Raw genomic sequence first — 18,500 nt, forward strand, 5'->3', positions numbered from 1 at the left:
ACTTGACAAGGTGACTAATTTATCCTGCTTGAAATATCATATGTCATATAGTCCAATCACGTTAGTTTTTTTTTACTTCTCAGTTCTTATGTTTCTCTTTACCCCAGCAGTACCCTGTGGGGATCTGGATGGGGGCGGAAGTTTGCATTTTTTTTTTATGTCTCTTCACTCTTCCGATAAATTCTTCGTTGACCCAAACCATTGGGGTTAGTCCCTTACGTAAAGGTGTGGTTCTTCTCTGTCGTGTCTGTGTCCTTGAACTTTGCCTTTGACCTAATTCTCTTTGGAGCTTCCCGAGATATGGCAAAAGACTGGCAGGATTTAAAAAAAACAACAACACCCAGACGTTTTGAATACCAATACAACTTTCCACCAGGATTTAAACCAAATCACTCAAATCATCAGCTAATACGCCCTATGTCACCATCTAAATCAAAGCGGAGCTAAAAAAAAACAAAACAAAAAACTTCACTTTAAATTAGTGCTAATACTTTTTTTATAAATCTAATCGTGACAAACAGAATGACATACGAACAGCACAAAACAAATAGCGTTTTTTTTTTCACGATTTGTAGAGCACTAAATACATAGATAAAGAGCCTATTAAGCCCCCGGTGTTCACACTGCCATTTCTTTTTGATTACCCAAGCTGCTCGGTCAGACATTTGGTCAGATTATTGGACAATGCAATAAATGGACACATTTCGATTAAAACCTAATTTCTAATTTTTATTTCAATACGAGACGACCGTTATGCAACTACCGGAAGTTCTGTCTTCTCGCTAATTTAAACTCTATACCTCCTCGGACATAATTTGTTTTCCCCCTCCTCTCCTCTTTAAAATCTAATATGGGCGGACCCCCCCCCCCCACCAACCTAATTTTCACCCTCGATCCCAACCCCTAAGACCCCATTTCTCCTTGTATTGTTTTATTTAGCGATAAAATCCAGTGTGATTCCAGTGGAAACTGCAAGGTGGTAGCACCTCCCGTGGAGGGAGAGAGTGAGCGGCGCCCGGGGAGACAAAAGAGCCTCCAAATGAGCTGGAATAGCGGACCGGATTGAACCCATGGCTCGTCATTGATAGGAGGAAATAATCTGGACAAGTTATTGCTTCTCAATTTTCAAAAGGAGAGAGTGGGGAGATTCAGAGAGATGGAGAGAGGGGGAGGGGGGGGGGGAGAACGAGAGAGGTGATCAGACTGTGAGGGTGTAAGAGTGAGGCCGGGGGGGGGGGGGCGGCTGTTCGGACGTCATCAGAGATGGAAGAAAACTTTTAATTGCGTTCAAATTGATCCGCAGAGAAATGCGCGTTGTGTGTGTTAGAGTATGCTAGAGACTAGTAGTGTGTGTGTGTGTGTGTGTGTGTGTGTGCTAGAGAGATAGAGAGAGAGAGAGAGAGAGAGAGAGAGAGTGTGTGTGTGTGTGAGGTGTTGTCTCTGGTGCTAACTGGTATTAGTTAACAGAGAAAACTTTGATTACTGTGTGAGCCGTCATGCGTTAGAATCTGAAGTTCTGGGATGAGCATAGAAAACTGTTGAACCTGATAAGCAGAGCTGTATTCTATATTCTCATTTCTGTATTCACATTTCTGTATTCACGATTCTACATTCACATTTCATTTTTTTACATTCCTACAATCATGTTTTTACGTTCACATTTCTGCATTCACATTTCTTTGTTCACATTTCTACAGTCACATTTCTACATTCAAATTTCTACAGTCACATTTTTACAATCAAATTTCTTTGTTCCCATTTGTACTTTAACATTCCTTCCCCCCCCCCCCCCCATTTTTATGTTCACATCTCTTTGTTCCCACTTGTGCGTTCACATTTTGAGCCCATTTGTTTGTTACAGTGTAAGAATACTCGGAGTTTCTTCTTCTTTAGCGACATGAACTCACAAATACTTTGTGTGTGCAAATCAAGTTGTCTACAATGTCTGTCTTTGGGTACAGGAGACAATTTGTTTTCTTACATTAAAAGTCTCATGTATGTATGTATGTATGTATGTATGTATGTATGTATGTATGTATGTATGTATGTATGTATGTATGTATGCTGTATGTATGTATGTATGTATGTAATACTATGTATGTATGTATGTATGTATATATGTATGTATGTATGTAATACTATGTATATATGTATGTATGTATGCATGCATGTATGTATGCATGTATGTATGTATGTATGTATGTATGTATGTATGTATGTATGTATGTATGTATGTATGTATGTATGTATGTATGTATGTATATAATATGCATGTAGGTATGTAAGAATGAATGGATTTAGATTTTGTTTTAGATACAGACAGACACACAGACAGATAGACAGTCAGATAGATAGATAGATAGATAGATAGATAGATAGATAGATAGATAGATAGATAGATAGATAGATAGATAGATAGATAGATAGATAGAAAGATAGATAGACAGATAGATAGATAGATGGTGTTACATGGCGCCTTATTGATATCTACAACATCTATGTACATGAGAATGAAGGGAGGGGTGCCCATGACAAGTGACATCATCACCCTGTCACACTTGACATGAAGCGACATGCAATAATGCACACCAATGTCTTTCGTGACATCAACCAACGCTCCGGTCTTCTCGTTGTGGGACAGGGAGAGGTGGGGAGAGGGGGCAGTCCATCCCTCAAACCTCGTTTTTTTTTTTGTTTATGTAATTGTGTATGTGTGTTTGTGTTTGTGTGTGTAAGTGAGCTGTTAATGAATGAATAAAACATCGTCTAACATGTCACACATTAAGCACACACACACACACACAAATTATCTCAACCAAATAATTCTCAAAAGTGTTGAATGTGCATAATGTAACACTTTTTTTTTTTGTCTGGAGTCATGCCAAGTCAGTTTGTGACATAAATAGGATCTGACATCACGACCCATGTTTACTTCGCCACTTTGTCTAGATTTGTACGTATACATCTAGAATATCAACGCAAGCGCCCTGGCTCATTCCCCTATAACTAATTCTCCCACTTGTGGTGGACCCAAAGTACGTTAATTTAACCTGCTACTACTTACCTGAAGCCTAGAAAAACTGAGCCATTTTCACGACCTAAACCGATGTGGGATTGGAAAAGGCTACTGTATTTCTCAGGCCAGAAGTATGTGCTTATTATATGTTAGAGGTCGAGATATCGTGCCGTTCTAATGTTATGTAACAAACTTCATGGCCTAAGTAAGCCTTAAATTATGTTAGTGGATCGTTAAAATGGGAATGGGGGGGGGGGTTAGGCTTAAATATCATTCCAGGGATTCTATAGCCCCCTTCAGTCGAGAAGCGACTATAGATCATCTCATGGAAATGAGATGAATGCCTGGGTATAAGCCGTGGTCGGAACGATGTCGCCCACACATCAGTTCCCCCTCTTCACGCAGCGGATGTTTCTAAAGTAACGGCAGCGCCGAAACAGTTTGGGGTCAGCGGCGTCGCAGGTTCTGATAGGGTGTAACACTGGGTGCTGCAAACTGCCTTAGGGTCGCCAGCTCCTGATTTTTCCTTAGGGTTGACTCCCGAAGCTTTTCCCATGATTTGATTTAGCTGCAAGGGAACAGAAGTTTGAATTCAGAGTTTTCCTTCTCCTAGGCGGGAAGCCAGTCACGGCTCACGAGCGCCTCCTGCCCGAAGCTTACTGGTTAAGGTACCAGTTACTCGCATTTGCCCCTTCTCCTGTTAGAGAGAACAGTTCCGCCGGACTCAATATCTGAGCCACACGTGAAGGCCAGACGTAGAGCGATTGATACAATGATAAAAAAGGCTCCAGCCAAAAAGCATCAAAGAGACTTTTAGTTTTATTAAAAGTACCAAAATAAAAAATTAAGGTGTTGGGGGGGGGGGGGGGATTCGGACCAAATTATGTGAATGTTACGATTTGCAGGATGCTAGAAGAAAATATTGGTCCAGGCCAAAAACTATCAAATATTTCGACTTAGAACTGAAAAGCAGATGAATAGTCGGTTGAATAGTCAGATAGTGAGACTATTAAATATACAATGGCATACAATTGCGTACATTGGCTCCTTTCACCCCTTAGGTGCTCACTTAGACATGGCTTTGTCAGATTCGCAGCCAGAACTCCACAATTCGCAAAAAACCGCAAGCTTCCTATTTAAACCTGTGTAATTTTTTTTGCTCTATATTTCCCCAGATGGCTGCATTCTTTATATACATACAAATCTAAGAAATAAAACCACTTCCTGTATTTTGAAGCATATTTTCTTTTTTTTTCTCCTTAAGTCAACTTATGTTTAATTTATTTTATTTCATTGCCGTTTCCTTGAAAAGAAAAGAAAACTTAGCCTAATCCATGGAACTATACTATGGTAGATCTAAGGTCTAATTTTGTTTCCCCAGAGAAAGTGAGGAATGATAATGTGTTTGCGCGTGTGTAGATAAAACTACGATAGAGGAGAGGTTGCACACATACAAAGACTATTCTACTAAATATACAGTCTCTACATTCAAAATAGGTCAAAAAAAAAAAGATTACAAATAAATAAAACCAAATCGATGTTTCCTTTTCTTTTAAGTGGGCACAATGCCGAAATAAATGTGGCGTGGGTAACCGGAAGGAGGAACTCAATTGGGGCCTTCGCAAACTGCATTTTTTCCGCATCTAGGCCTGATGGTCTAAAATAATAACAGCGATATCTAGATGTAATACCTTATATATATATTGCCTTATGTTTCAAGGATGCGACAAAACAAAACTAAAACTAACCAATGGTGCTCAATCTAGAATTCAAACGCTGAAACGTGTGTAGTTGGGGATCGATTAATTAGAGGATACTAAAAATAAAATAAAGGGGACGGTTGTAATTGTTAAAAATAAAGGGTCGAAAATAGTGAAAGAGAGTAAAAGGGGGTGAAGGTGGGGTTTTCTGGTCGAAAAGCAACATAGATCTATGAAATATGGAATGGAGAGCCAAGAAAAGCAACATAGATCTATGAAATATTGAATGGAGAGCCAAGAAAAGCAACATAGATCTATGAAATATGGAATGGAGAGCCAAGAAAAGCAACATAGATCTATGAAATATGGAATGGAGAGCCAAGAAAAGCAACATAGATCTATGAAATATTGAATGGAGAGCCAAGAAAAGCAACATAGATCTATGAAATATGGAATGGAGAGCCAAGAAAAGCAACATAGATCTATGAAATATGGAATGGAGAGCCAAGAAAAGCAACATAGATCTATGAAATATGGAATGGAGAGCCAAGAAAAGCAACATAGATCTATGAAATATGGAATGGAGAGCCAAGAAAAGCAACATAGATCTATGAAATATGGAATGGAGAGCCAAGAAAAGCAACATAGATCTATGAAATATGGAATGGAGAGCCAAGAAAAGCAACATAGATCTATGAAATATGGAATGGAGAGCCAAGAAAAGCAACATAGATCTATGAAATATGGAATGGAGAGCCAAGAAAAGCAACATAGATCTATGAAATATGGAATGGAGAGCCAAGAAAAGCAACATAGATCTATGAAATATGGAATGGAGAGCCAAGAAAAGCAACATAGATCTATGAAATATTGAATGGAGAGCCAAGAAAAGCAACATAGATCTATGAAATATTGAATGGAGAGCCAAGAAAAGCAACATAGATCTATGAAATATTGAATGGAGAGCCAAGAAAAGCAACATAGATCTATGAAATATTGAATGGAGAGCCAAGAAAAGCAACATAGATCTATGAAATATTGAATGGAGAGCCAAGAAAAGCAACATAGATTTATGAAATATTGAATGGAGAGCCAAGAAAAGCAACATAGATCTATGAAATATGGAATGGAGAGAAAAGAAAAGCAACATAGATCTATGAAATATTGAATGGAGAGCCAAGAAAAGCAACATAGATCTATGAAATATTGAATGGAGAGAAAAGAAAAGAGAGACGCTCTACGTAGGACTGGCCTTTTATTGTTTTTGTGGTGTGGGTGAGGGGCGGATAAAAGTGATACTACAATTCACGGTCCAACAGCATGAGTGCACGTGTGAGAGGACATAGAGAGGACATAGAGAGGACATAGAGAGGACATAGAGAGGACATAGAGAGGACATAGAGAGGACATAGAGAGGACATAGAGAGGACATAGAGAGGACAGAGGCGTTATGAAGCGGGTCGTTCCAAATCAAGTTAAAAGTCTATGTCAGAGAACAAAACGATGCTCTGGCTGAGAAAAAAATGGTGTTCCAGAGAGAGAGAGAGAGAGGGGAGAGGGTGAGAGAGAGAGAAGGAGAGAGGGAAAGAGAGAGAATGAGAAGTAAAAGGAAAGAGAAATAGATCGAGCCGTTTCATTTCATAAAATAATTCACCGGCTAAAAGTATGTTAGGGGGATCCTTAAAATGTGCCCGTTTATTTTAAGTTACAAAACCGATGCCTTCGCTCCATTGCATTACAGTAATCTATGTTGTTAAATTCAAATCTGTGATATATCTGGTTTTAAACATGGTGATAATTGGTACTGTTACGTGACTATAACCAACAAGGAAATATAACAAAAATACTTTAAAAAACAAAAAACAAAAAACACCAAAGTTTACATTAAATTAAAGCATAGTTGTAGCCACTAGTACACAAAACAAACATGAAAAGGTCCGCACCAAGACACGATTTAAAAAAAAAAAAAAAAACTTTCAATAACAATGTCAATTTATTATAGTCAACTATCCAAGAAATCCAAATCCAAATCTACACAATTCTACACACAAATCTACTACACAAATCTACATGCCAAACTCAACATCACAGCAATGACAGACAGTGGGAAACTAGCTAAAAGTTTTATGACAACAAAAAAAAATGTCAACATTGCAAAGTAAAAACCTAAACTTACCATACTTCTTTTTATTTTGTATTAGTCATTCCATCACTTCAATCATGCAACACTATCATTGTTTGTTTCTTTTCTGTAGTGTATAATACACTCCACATTTACACACACAAATATATTTTAAATCATACCTTTTAGTATTCCTTTAAATAACTTTTCAAAATTATGATTTATAAAATCTTTAAAAAATGTTTTGATTTATTTATTTAAAAAAAAACGTAAACCAAACATAAAAATAACAATTTGTTGTCTTTCTTGGAGAATCAAAAGGCTAAAGGAGTCAAATTGCAATAACATAATAAATAACTAATTCCTAGAAATAAGAAATAAATACTTGATTTGTTACAGTAAATTGGAAATAATTTAACAACCAACATTTTCAAATACATGAGGCTAACTTTATGTAACTATTATATTATCACTGGACATTTAAAACCTATCAGAATCTCTGTCAAAACTCTCTGTTAATAATCTAACTCTTGTGCATCTCTTGTGCATAGAAGACACTTATTTTTTTTTTCACTTAATTGGGACTATCCAACAAAAACACATTACAATTGAGGAAATTCTTATTATTAATATGTTTGTTATAATTCAGGTCATTATTATATTACCAGTGGACATTTAAAAACCTACGAGATTCTCTGTCAAAACTCTTCATTGATAATCTAACTATTATGCGTCTCATTGATAACACTTTTTTTTTTACTTTTTGTTCTTGTCAACTTAATCTAATTCTAAATTATCAAATTAAATAAAACTATAATTGTGGAAATTCTTATTATTAATATGTTTGTTATAATTCAGGTCATTTAAATTTACGTAACTAATAATACAAAACGGCTTAAAAAAATGACTATGCGTGTTACTATTCTATGAATGTGACGATTTGCGCTCATGTGACATGATAAAATATCCACAAAAGTTAGCAGAGGTCAGCATGTTAGCATACACTAGCAAACAGCAGTCTTCATCTCAATAGAAAGAGGAAAATATTCATACAACGTGACATGGACGTAGTCAGGATTTGTTTTCGGGGAGGTTTTTTTTTGGGGAAATGAAATCCCCCCCGAAATGAAACCCATACCCCCACCCCGCATGGGGGGGGGGGGGCAAAGAATTCATTGACTGATTTTTTGCTTTCATTTTGTTTATTTTAGGTGAAATTTTAATACTAAATCATCACTTACCACAGCACAGCCGAGGGGGTTTTGAGTTTAAAACCCCCTACCAGGGGGTTTTGAGATTTTAAAAAACCCTATCAGGGGGTTTTGAATTTTAAATTCCCTCTACCAGGGGGTTTTGAGTTTTAAAAAACCCTATCATGGGGTTTTCAGATAAAAATCCCTCTACCAGGGGGTTTTGAGTTTAAAACCCCCTACCAGAGGGGTTTTGCAGTTAAAGCCCCCTCTTCTATAAACAAAACTAGCTAGTCTACAAGTTTTCCACTAATTCCAGGAAGAACCTATTCTAGGGCACAATAAACGTTTTCCGAAAGGGTCAGAATGTAATAAAGATTAATTATGTACACACACACACACACACTTATATATAAAAAAGAAATTCCCCTCCCCGAAAAAAAATCCTGGCTACGCCCATGATATATATATAATTATAATAATGGTAATAATCTTTATTGTCCGTAAGGAAATTTGTCTTACAAAACATTATAACTATAAAAAACAAAATGTACATTCACACCAGACTCACTCATAATCTGCATGTGAAAAGTTTAAAACCAGATTGTTTCTATTTAGTGATTTGATTGCCAGGGGAACAAAAAAGTTTGTGTGTCTGTTTGTCTTTGCTATCGGTGTCTTGTATCTCTTTTGTGATGGTAAAATCACAAAATCCTGACCCAAAAGGTGATTCTTTATTTCTAAAATCTTTTTAGCTTTTTTATGGATGTTTGTTTCAAATGTTTTTTTGTTGTTTTTTTTGCCAATGACTTTTTTTCAGTAATCGTAATCTTTGCTGCCGTTTTTTGCTGATATAAGCAGTATTTGCAGTAAAATTTAGTCTATTGTCTAGGATAGTACCAAGGTATTTAAAGGTTTGCACTATTTCAATAGTCTCTCCATCTACAGGTACAATATCATTTTCCTTCTTGTCCCTACGAAAATCGATTATCATTTCTTTAGTTTTTTTTTTTTGACATTTAATAATAAAAAATTATCTTTACAGTATTTTTCAATTTGTTCTATTTCTCTGAAATACTCATTTACGTCTGAGCTCTCTGAGAGCAGGGCAAGAAGAGCCGCAGCATCAGCGAACTTTGTGAAGGAGCAAAAAGGACTATCGGATTGAAAATCATTGGTGAACAAAATGAACCACAATGGCGATGTCACACCCTCCCTAGGGCGCCCCTCTGTTAACTATGCGTGCATTTGATATTACATTGTTTACCCTAACCCTTTGAGGTCTCTGGGTCAAAAATTCATTGGCCCATAGTATTATATATTAACTAATCTTTAACGCTTTCATCTTTTCAAAGTTTAAATGAAGTTGTATAGTATTAAAAGCTGATGAGAAATCAATAAAGAACAATCTTACATAAGTGTTCGGTAAGTCCAGATGTTTGTAGACACAATTTAAAATATTTAGGATGGCATCGTCTACATCTTTACCTTTTACATATATATGTGTGTGTGTGTGTGTCTGTGTGTGTACGTAACTAATTTTTATTACAATCTGACCCTTCATTCTTTCGGAAGACGCTTTTGGTACTCTAGAATAGGTTCCTTCGTGGAGTTAGTGGAAAGACTGTAGACACCCCGAAAGCCAGTGGGTCTGGGGGATCACTGTGAGCCTAGCACTCTTTCTGGTATTTAAAAAAATGCCTATTCTGAGGTATCCTGCTATTAAAACATTTTAGTTCAAAAACCAAATCTGCTATTCACTGCACTTTATTAATGGAGCCCAGTGAATGGTAGAAATTTGTAACTCCTCCTGACTACGTTTATGGAATTCGGTGGCCGTAGTTCGCTTTAGATTTTATATCGAAAAGGGAAGTTTTAACCATCTGTTGAGGGGTTTTGAACTAAAAAATCTATATAGTTTTTTTTTAAATAAACTCAAAACCCCCTTAGCTACGCTCAAAGAATTTGGTGACTGTAGTTTGCTTTAGAATAATAGTGAAGAGAAGGGTTAAATTAGTTTAAAATCTCAAAATATCTTTGTCTGGGGGGGGGGGGGGGTTAAAGTCAAAACCATTTGGAGGAGGTTTTAAACTTAAAGCCCTCTGGAAAAAAAAAGGGGGGGGGGTAAACTCTTGGCTACACTGATATAATTTTTGTTAATGTAGTTTGAGTTAATTTTATATTGAAGAGTTGGTTATTTAGCTACAAACCCCACTGAAAGGCGTTTTGCTCAAAATCCTCTGGAGAGGGTTTTAACTTAAATCCCTATATAGTGTGTTTTAAAATTCAACACCCCTCTTGGCTACCCTTATAGTATCTGGTAACTGTTGTACGCTTTAGTCGTATATTGAAGAGGTGGGTTTATCATTAAAAACACTTTCGGAGAGGGTTTTAAACTCAAAATCCCCCTTGACTACGCTCATGGAATTTGGTGACTGTCGTTTGTATAAATATTTTTTATAGAAGGGGGGGGGGGGGTTAACTCAAAATCCCCATTGGTGCTCTGGGACAAGGGATGGTTTGACATTAAAATCTTACCTAAAATAAACAAAATCAAAGCAAAAAAATTCAGTCACAATGTTCCACATCCCTCCTCAAAGCAAAATCAGTCATAAAATTCACCCCCCTTGTGTGGAGGATTTCATTTCGGGGGGGGGGGGGGGGGACCCAATACCCCCCCCCCCCGGCTACGCCCCTGGCTATGCTTGGTGAAGGACAGACCAATAAGTGAAAGTTATATTAGGGTCATAGTTCATACATGCGAGTCAAAATCTCAACAGACTTCCAATGACATGAAACCAGGTTATGGTCCATTTTCACTCGAATTTAAGACATTTAAATTAATTAAAGCTTTAAAAAAAAAAAGTTGATTAATTAAGGCTGTGTCGCATGCCTCCTTTTGTAAACATTGCCGGAGTTAGATCTGTTAAGGCCCTGGGCTACTCGACTTGTCAAGCCCTTTCATAATCTTTACTCCTCCCCGCCCCCCCCCTCCTTTTTTTTCTTCATGCAAACGGTACACCAAATCTCAAAGTCAGCGATAGGTTGGGGGGGGGGAGTAGTAGTTAGAGAGAAGGGAGGGGGGCTCAGACGATGAGGTTTGTACTTCAAAAAAAAAAACAACAAAAAAAAAACCTAACTAGGTTAAGTGTACACAGTACAAGTTAGTGGAGATACCTTGAGGAACAAAGATTAAAATAGGAAACGTTTAGGCCTAGAGGCCTTCGTCACTTCAACACATGTAAACAACATATCGAGATGTAGATATTGAAGGGAATCGCTCCACGGTAAATTAAATGGGCAAGAAATCTAGTTCCTTCTTGTAAGTAAATCTATAGGCATATATTTGTTTTCTTAAAGTGGATATTTTGCGCTCTCTCACATGAAAGGTGAAAAACAAAACAAAACCCAATCATGGCGCATTTTTATGTTGACCACACATATATATACATGCTGACTATCACCAGTGACTCATTGGCTACACCAGTGTTTCTCAAACTTTTTCGCACATATTGAGTATTAAGCGGAACACTTTGCTTATTTTTTTTTTAGAGAGATTAATTCACATGGTGGCCTACTAGTTATTTTGTTTTTCAGTAGTTCGCGGAACACCTACCTATACAGGCCTCGCGGAATATTAGGGTTCCGCGGAACACAGTCTTGGAAACACTGGGTTACACAGAGCTGCTTATAACCTTGACATGGATAGTCGTTACTATGTAAGGTAAGTTTAAAACAATCATGCATAACTTGTTTTAGGACGATGAAAGTGAAGATGATGATAATGATGAGGAGGATATTGATGAGGATGACGGTCCCGTCTACATAGGTGGTTACAAATTAAGCCTACTAACATTGACGTCTTGCATTATACAGAAACAGTTTTGAATCTAATGATACGATTTTGAAATTAAATATTTATTCAAATAGCCAGAAATTGTATTGTTTCTTAATATTCGATACAAAGAAACCTAGTGGGAAAAATGCAACGATCGGACACACAATATGCATCATAATGCAAAAATAAAAATAAAACAATAAAGTTCGTATCTATTTAAAATCGTCATAACCAGAATAACTTCATTTTTTTAAAGAGCTCACATTTATGGCTCGCAAATGGAATTATAATAGCAATGTCCAAGGAGCCTAAAGCGTCTATTTCTGTTTAAAAGTGTGCTTGAAAATAAAAAAAAAAAAAAAAGAAAGCGATTTGGAGAAATGTGAGAGAGAGATAAGAGAACCAAAGGGAAAACTTGAGAAAGTAAGAATTTAAAAAGGAAGACATTGTAAGATTGGGAAAGAAATAGATGAAAGAATCAATGTGAAGAACGATGCACTGAAACTTTAAAGTTAGCGACTATCTCAAGAGTAGCAGTTCATCTTCCTTTTCATTAACTGATTTCGTTTTGAAAACAAAGCTTATGCTCGTCTGTCTGTCTGTCTGTCTGTTACAAATTTTCAACACTTTTATTTCTCACCCTTTCCATTCTCGAACAAATTGAGAATCCCATGTGGTAACTAGACTATTGCCGACTACTGTTTATAATTTTTACATTGTGTAATAATAATAATAATAACAATAATGATGCTGATACGAATTGATTGTTTATATTTTCTGTACCTATAATGCTTACAGTGATGTTTAGGATTGATTTACTGATTTAGAGGTAGTGTGTCCCACATGTGTGTTATGTTGCACATTGCATTTGTCAAGAAGAAATCTGATTTATTTCAGGTTCCCCTTAATTGCATAAGTCTCTACAAATTTAATCCTATAATAATAGGATAATAATAATACTAATAATAATAACCAATATAACACAACAGCACCCCTACTGTATATGGTTGTAGAATTACTAAACACAATAATAAAGCTCAACTACGAATAAACCAATTTTATATAATAAACATAAAGACCCAATTTAGAAGTACCAGACATATCATTCTTCCTATTGTAGCGTTTTAGTTTTAGGTCTATGTTTCAAATTAACATGTTTAGAATTTTTTTATAACCTTATTTTGACGACGATTTTGACGACAAACTAAACAATGTCAGGGACAATAAAATGAGTTTTAATATTGCCAACTACATGAAACAAAAAATGAGGTTCAAATAAGAAAGTTACATAAACTGATTCTACAGAGCTAAAAAGTGAATATAAGTTATAATAATTCTTTACAAAACAGATTAACACTACTTTGAGTCTGTACACCAGATACACCAATAAGCTTGCTATTTCTAGTGTTTAGATCACAGATAAACATCCAGGGGCGTAACTAGGGATTAGGGGACCCGGGGGGATTGACCTCTTTGGGGGCCCTTTGCATTTTGACATTCGACATATGACATGAGATAATGTACGCAAAAATATATAAGCCCCAAATCAAATTGGTTCAGTATATCAGTATACTTAACAAAAAGTAATCATCAAGACTCTTTTAATGAATAATACCGTTGTTTATTAGTTAAATAATGCACAAGTGACAAATCTAAATTGATATCGCTTCACGTCGTGCATTCTGTGCAGCAAAGACATCTATAACATCAACTACATCGATAGTATTTGTGACTTCAATGACATTAAAACCATGATAAGCCTTTCTTGCGTCATTGTGCTCCTGAGATACATTTTGATGAGCTTGAGCTTTGAGAATGATCTCTCACATGACGTAATGGAAGTGGCCTGAGTTAGCGGTATTCGGAGGAGGTTGCAAAGTTTGAGCACACGTAATTCCCATATGAAGCCTGTTTCCTCACTATGTCTATTGGTGATTGTATTACTGGTTTGTTGATGAAAAGTTCTCGTGCATCAATGACATCATTGAAAAAGCGATTTTCCATTTATTTCATCATACAAACAGGAAAAGTAGCACAGTTTGTCATAAGCAGGTCTTCATCTAACAGGTGTCTTGGTTGAGGAAGAAACCCAAAGGTATCCAATTTCTTTCCAACCTTTGGAATCTGCCCTTCATCTCCATATGAAATCTGTCCAGCACTTCTGTCGCAACACGTTTGAATTGCAGTTGTATTGACATTCCTACATTAGAACTCAACTTCCCATCAAGTCTTTTCTTTCATATGGTTGTTTTGATTACAGGGAATCCATAGTATTCACTACCTTCTTTTGCTTTTTCGATGGATTGGGTTTTTGTCAGTTTCTCATCATTTTGCAGAAAGCATGAAAGGGTACTAAATTCTTTATCAGCTTCCCGTATATGCAGTCCAGACTTTTGTAGTTTCTTCCGAACTATATTAATTGGGCATAGGAGCTTTGACCAGAATTCCAGATAGGCAAAAAATTCTTAATTTTCCACTGCATGAAGAAGATTCTGTGCTAATATTATATGGTATTACGTCATTGTTGGTTGTTTATGTTTTGTACGAAAGCAAAAGGATTCAGAGTATACAAAAGTGGGAAAGATCCATATCTCGCTATGCTCGAGTATAGAAATACCCCGATAAGTGGACTGCCGTATTCACCATCACAACTGCTGACGAGTAGAAGACTCAGGGAATCATTCCAGCTGATCACAAACTATTGAAACCATCGGTAGCTGAAAATGCAGAGACATTACTCAACGAACGACAGATGAAAAGCTAAGTGAAATACGATGCAAAAGCAAGACTACCTAAAGATTATTCTGAGGGGAAATCGTCTAGGTCAAACATGGCAGAAAGCAGTTGTAAAAAAAAAAATTCAGCACCCAGATCTTACATCATAAAGACAAACAATGGTAAAACATACAGAAGAAATCAACGCTTTTTAAATAAGAGTTTCGATGAAGACATCTCTGGGTACTATGATACCGATGAAGACAATGAACTGCAAACTGTTGGAACAAACGAAACAGACAGTTATAGACCAACGTCTAGAGAACTTGTTCAGTGAAGACAACTAGAAGTGGACGAATTGTTAAAGTTCCTAGTAGATAGTGCCGGTCGCAGTGGGCGCCGCGCTTTCATAGGCCCCGCGCTAATTCCAAGTGTACATTATTAAATTAAACAATTATAACGTATATAAAATAACAGGGTTTTCGCGACCTCCTGATTTTTCAGGGCCTCCAGGAAATCTCATGAAAAGGCAAAATATACAATAAAGTCCTAAACTTTTTTTGAATTTATTCAAATCTCCGGAAGAATAGACGAAATTGACATTTTGAGGTGCCAATAAATAAAAAGTGGCATTGCGAACTTTCATTTGATAAAAATTTATTGCAAAAGACAAAAGTAGGCCTATTTTCTAATTTAAAAAAAAATAATTTTGACATTATGCTTATCCTTACCCAGACTAAGCCCCGCGCGATCCGTTTCGCATAGGGCCCCGCAAATGCTAGGGCCGGCCCTGCTAGTAGATATCACTATTAAGAACTTTAAAAGGAAGGGTGTGATAATAACTTCAATAGGAAGGATGTATTAATATTATATGATATTACGTCATTATTTTTTGTTTATGTTTTGTGCGAAAGCAAAAGGATTAGATCATTAGATGTAAATAAAAAGAGAAAGAGAGTTTCCATTGGATTGAGGAAAGATGAATAAAGGGGTAATAACTCGAGTGTGAAGTTTAATTCTGAAATTATAGACGCCAAACCCGAATAATGGACAATTTTAGCATTGTTAAGAATAACTTTGAGATCTGTTATACTCGATTCTGTAAATTTTGCTTCAAGGTTAATTAGTGTAGCCATATAATACTCGCCATTTAGATCTATTATTAGTAAAGGTAACAAGATACCTGGAATTCGCTGTATATCATGCAGTTTTATTAGTGGCACAAAATTTAAAATGTAAGGGTAATTTTTTTTTTTTAAATTGATCTCTGCGGCAAAAATATTTATAAATGTCAACAAAGTCAACATACTGATAGATCTAGATCTAGGTTTAGTCTTTGTGATAAATTTAATCCATAAATGTTGATAAAAAAAAAGACACCCGTTGACACTATTTGTCAATCAAATATATTAATTTATGTATTTACAAATAAATTTCGGACACCCATTTGGGGGCCCCCCCCTAGGTGGGGGCCCGGGGGGATTTTAAAATTCTCCCCCCCCATCCCCCCCCCTTAGTTACGCCACTGTAAACATCTCTAACAGATCTAAAATATTTGTAGTCATTTTATTTATAGTCTATTTATGCTAGTCATATCATAGATTAACACTATATTGCCTCCAATACATTTGCGTATTGTCATAAGGTAAGTCTAGGATTAACACAGGAAATACTGCATTCAACTTTCACTGTAAGGCTTCATACCTGGTGAACAACAAACGGGCAAAACTTAAGTCACGGCACTAAAGGAGAGTTGATACACACTGCAACGCTAGAGATAGGGTTCAAAGGTCAATTCTTTGTTTTTTAGTTGGCATCAAAGACTTTCAATTAAGCGTCCTTGACATTGGTTAGATTATTATGAAGATGTCCAAGAGATTTGTGTTTTGTTTTAAGTCTTAAGATTTGGTCCGGGTGACATTCGATAGGAAATGGTAGGATGAGAAGCCATCCAGAAAAAGGCGGGAGTGCTAGTTCTGGTAAAAGATGATGATGATGTAACGAAGCGATGCTTACTAACTCTTCTTGGCTGTATGCCTATGGCGTTGTCTTTGTAGATCTATTACCCATTGTAGACCGAAATCGAGAGATCTAGAGGCCGTCACGGGTGACTGAATTTTAGCCTAAAGTGAAATGCTATTCCTGGCTCGTTTCACAGTTTGCTAACAGCTTGTCGACAGACTTTATTTGATGGTATTCCTGTAATTCTACATTTTCTAACATGTTATAGTGAGCTTTTAACAATTAGGCGTATAGTTTGTTTTTTTAAATAGTCTACATGTAAATGAAATATTCAAATTAAATAACACCTCAAAAGAAACATTTTTCTCTAGTGTAAAATTCACAACAAAGCCTACCACATACTGTGTAGTAATGAGACTTTAAACCATTTAGTTAGGATTTGGGTCATTCTGTTTATACCAGAGATAATCGTACACGAAAAAAACTATAAATAGGTAGCTTTATTTGGTGTATCCGGTGTACATAGACAGGAAGTGCTGATGTGCTATTTTTTAAAAAATCTATATGATAATTTTTTAGTACTGCAGTATCAAATTTTCTTTAGCTCTTCCACTTTTTTAGAACAAAAAATTTGTTCGCTACTAAACATTCACTTTATGACTTAAAAGCCTATTTATAACAGCTCACGAGTTGACATTAAGACCAGTTGCCACGCATTCATATCGTGTACATTGCATTTCTTTTTACTTTAGCAGGCAACAGTGAAATTATAATTGAGCGACCTTGACATTGTTTCGTTCATTGTGAAAATATCCATACCATCTACGTTGCATTCTACGGAAGGAGAGATATTGAGCGAAGTCATTCATCTGGTAGTGTCACTAAACTAGTGTGACTTACTAGTAAATAGCGGAGGAGAGAACAGAGGATGATTAATTGACCTACCTGGTTTGGTGGGGTTCCTTTTGATAGTCATCCAACGGAACGGTTTTCCTTGAACCCCCTGTGGGGTTGTGCACACCTCGGATTTGAGTGGTGAGGATGTCGGCTGGGGCGCCGGCAGGTAGCCGTTGGTCATTCCGGCCGGAGAGCCCATCAGGTGACCAGGGCCAGGGCTGCCGGAGCCGTATTTGACCGAGTCGAGGCTGGACGTGTGGTATCCGGAGCGCACGGTGGCGATTTCCAGGAAGTTGGGCGCCGTGCTCAAGCCGTGGTGCTGCTGTTGAGATGAGGTGTAGCAGTCGGTGGATGTGGTCATGGACAGGTCGTGGGTGGCGTAGGCGTGGTGCTGTCCTCCCCCGCCGTTGTGGTGGTGGTGCTGATGCTGCTGTTGTTGATGGTGCTGATGGTGATGGTGGGCGGCGGGTATGCTGTGAGGATACCCGTGAATGGCGCCCCTGCCGGACTGCCTGTTGCTCAGCACCCCGGCCGAAGCGTATCCCATCGACGGCTGGTTACCTCCGGAGCCCAGAGGGAGCTCTCCCGGAGTGCCCAGCTGCGGCGAAAGGGAGTCCCCGCTGTAGTAGGCACCGCACGCTTGACCGGTGTCCAGGCTGCTACGTCCATTGAGAGAGTGGAATCCGTAAATATCTGTACCGGAACCGTAGGCGTTCTGATAACCGTGATGTGAGTCCAGATTACACAGGGTGTAGTCCGCTTCGGAATTCATAATGTGTCCTGGTCAATCCCTAATCTTTTTCTCACTTTTCAGAGTCCTGGTCTTGCGTTATTCTTGCGACTACTAGGGCCCCCTAAGCTAAAAAGAATGTCAAATGGAAAGCCAAGGGAGAGAAATCACCTGTCGATGCACTAGACAAATCTAAAATAAATGAAAGGGGAAGATTAGGCCCAAGAAGAAATGACAGTATTTTTTCTTCTTCCTCTCTTTCCCGTTCTCTGCAGTGGGCGGGCTTAGAGCCACGTGACAGCGGCGACCAATAAGAGCAAAGAAGGGCGG

General features: G+C 37.4%; 1 protein-coding gene across 1 annotated transcript in view; it reads right to left on the reverse strand.

Moving 5' to 3' along the window:
- Positions 1–18,365, reverse strand: part of LOC106070573 (homeobox protein Hox-B1a-like) — a 111,419-nt gene extending 93,054 nt beyond the window's left edge. Inside the window, exon 1 of the mRNA XM_056004472.1 lies at positions 17,489–18,365. Coding sequence (XP_055860447.1) covers positions 17,489–18,212 — 724 coding nt within the window. The 5' untranslated portion in view covers positions 18,213–18,365. The remainder of the gene's footprint in view (positions 1–17,488) is intronic.
- Positions 18,366–18,500: the final 135 nt, after the last annotated feature.

Source organism: Biomphalaria glabrata, chromosome 11 (genome assembly GCF_947242115.1).
Source record: "Biomphalaria glabrata chromosome 11, xgBioGlab47.1, whole genome shotgun sequence".
Lineage (NCBI taxonomy): Eukaryota > Metazoa > Mollusca > Gastropoda > Planorbidae > Biomphalaria > Biomphalaria glabrata.